The following is a 2751-nucleotide window of genomic DNA, read 5'->3' as shown; positions in this document are numbered from 1 at the left end:
TCTCACCGAGGAGGAGCGAGCGCGCCTGCAACACTCCGCCAAACTCATGCACGAAGTGCAGAACGGCATACACTTCTAACTGCACCCTCTTTGCTTTCACACACTCATCTCTTTTAATAATTTAAATTTCACGTTACTCCGTTTTTAAAGCAAATCTTTTTTTCTGTAAATTTTAGTACGAATTATATTTAATCAACGTTTTCGGTAGTTAGCAAAATCTCAAAGTGGCATGTGCATTGTGCAAATCTGTCATCGGTTACCTTGTTTCCATCGACAGGGGCTTACCTAATTTTTCTCGTAGAATAAAATTCATAGTAGGTATTTAAAAGAAAAAAATGGGCAAAAGAAGGTTTTTGCTACAAATTTGTAACTACACTGTTTTCTCAATTAGTTGTAATCTTATAGTTCTGTCAAGTAAATGTTATATTGTAAAACTTTTCCTATTATCTCACATAAGAAACACTTGCCGATTGAATCAGACGTTTTTTAAACAATTTTAACTATTTATGCAATATGAGACTGAATAAAACCTAAATTAACTTACTATTTTTATATGTAACTGTCATTTTTTAAAGTTTTTTTTATAATTCTGTTTTATATATAATATATTATTGATAAATGTTAATTAACTATTGCTGCTCGAGTTTGCTGGGTATTCAATTAAAAAGTATTATTTCGCCATTTTGTCTATTAAGAGGTCGAGTTGATTTTTACTTTGAATTAATTTGCTGTCAGCAGTACGCATATCTGAGTACATCCTCAATGGAATGTCATTGGCGCGTTCAAAATGCTTGCTATTAGTTCTGATATAGTGTTTTAGTTGATATTTAGATTATTTTCTTTAATTGATAAGGTTTAAGGCTTTAGACGTTCGACAAATTCTTTAATATTTTTGTAATATCTCAGTGATTTATATGTTTTAATAAATTGTATATTTTTAATAACAAAATTAATTTATGTCAATAAATTATCTAAACCACTGGAGTGTTTGTTTCTGTCCTTTCACCGTTAGGAGAGGCGAGCTGTTGCCAGCTGCAGCAGCTCGCCAGTCGCCAGCACAAGGAGCTGCACATCAAATACTTAGTGAATAAAGGTTATCAATACTTAGAATAAAGGTTTACGTGGGAAAGTGAAACCACAACGGATCTTGTTAAATAAAACTCGTAATATTTCACAAAATTGTATATTGTATGCAATGGTACAATTAGATAAATCACTACAAATTACATTTTGACATTTTGCTGCGACATTCCGTTATAAATCATTATTTCGGTTAAAAATTGATACAAATTTAAAAAGAAATAATAAAATATGTATAGTGGCGGGGTGGCGGGGCGGCGGGACGGCGGGGCGGCGGGGCGGGCGCCGCTCACCTCGTGCCACCTAACACTACCGATATAAAAACTTATTTCTATTACAATAACACATAATTCAAGTCTGATTCATTTTAGTTAATAATTTTTAAAGCTTACAATATTTTATTACAATGTTTACAAATACGGTATTGGCTTAACAGATAAATTGGAATAGCGAGCGATGAACTCGCCGCTAACGTTAATACTTGTTCTGTTGAGAGACGCGCTGTGACGTCACCGCGCACACGCTCACACACAGGCTAACACAGCGACACTCACACATTTGCAACACATCACTTGCCATATAGATGGTTACCATTTATATGAGCGTTCAATAGTGAACGCTCATATAAATGGTAACTGGAAATCTATTTGGATCAAAAAATATGATAAATGAATGTTTTATTTACTTTTATCGCAAGGTGAGACGAACGAAGTCACGAAGTAAATTTCATGTAAATTCGACATAGTGAGAACACGTCATCATTTTAATATCCACAGTACAATATTCCCGTGTATCGGTCCAGTTAACATTTATACAATTTATACAATTTTAGTAGCTCGATAATACATTTACGATTCTGGTACAGTACAGTCAAGTAATGCGATATATAGGCAATACTTCTATTGCTTAGGATATTTAGTCCCAATTGGCACTTTATGACCAGACAAGTACAATGGATAGAGTATACAAATCTAGCAATCGTAACTAGGTCGCAGATGACGTCACGGATGACGTCACGGCGACGTGTCGGCTGCTTCAGGCGCGATTATACAAGTATTTCCGACAACATCCCTGTTACACTCAGCCGATGGTAATTTGCATTTTGTTCACAAACAAGAATATAAGCTATAGACAATTATAAAACTAGAGTGTTATATAAATTTATATACAGTATAATGATAAAGTAATACATTAAAATAGGAATAAGCATGAAATATTACATTAGCATAAATCACAGACACTTTTCTGAACTCGGCCACAAGGGAGATCCTGCGAGCTGTTCCACTGCGACATAAACCAACTCCCTTCTTCCCTGGCCGACTCAAAACTTCGTTCTTGACTAATGTGGCTCCTAAAATTTGAGCGATTCGAAGGCATGTAATTGTGTTATTTCCTCCGTGCAATCTGAATCATAACATGTTCCCGGCGATAGCGACTAATTAAAATAAACAGCGAAAATTGAAAATCACTTTGAAAACAAAGTCAAACATTACATCGCTATTGCTTTTACCAATAACGCCTTTGGCCAAAACCATAAACACACGTAAACGCCTCTTAGCGGTCCATTAAGCAGTGTCGTCCACACTGCGCGGAGGAGATAACACTGCCGACCCCTGACCCTGTGAGATGTGTTGTGCAGTTGTCAGTCGGCGGGAGTGGCGGCAGGGAGGG

At 36.0% G+C, this 2751-nt stretch overlaps 1 protein-coding gene across 1 annotated transcript in view; it reads left to right on the top strand.

The window, feature by feature from the left end:
• LOC106099476 (L-lactate dehydrogenase B chain) overlaps window positions 1–1540 on the top strand; it is a 7520-nt gene extending 5980 nt beyond the window's left edge. The window contains exon 4 of the mRNA XM_013278039.1: window positions 1517–1540. Within this exon, the coding sequence (XP_013133493.1) occupies window positions 1517–1540 (24 nt within the window). The remainder of the gene's footprint in view (window positions 1–1516) is intronic.
• The last annotated feature ends 1211 nt before the right edge of the window (window positions 1541–2751 follow it).

This window comes from Papilio polytes, unplaced genomic scaffold, assembly GCF_000836215.1.
Source record: "Papilio polytes unplaced genomic scaffold, Ppol_1.0 DF824358.1, whole genome shotgun sequence".
Taxonomy (NCBI): domain Eukaryota; kingdom Metazoa; phylum Arthropoda; class Insecta; order Lepidoptera; family Papilionidae; genus Papilio; species Papilio polytes.
Note: the sequence above shows the minus strand (reverse complement) of the source record. Positions and strands in the feature narration are given on the sequence as shown.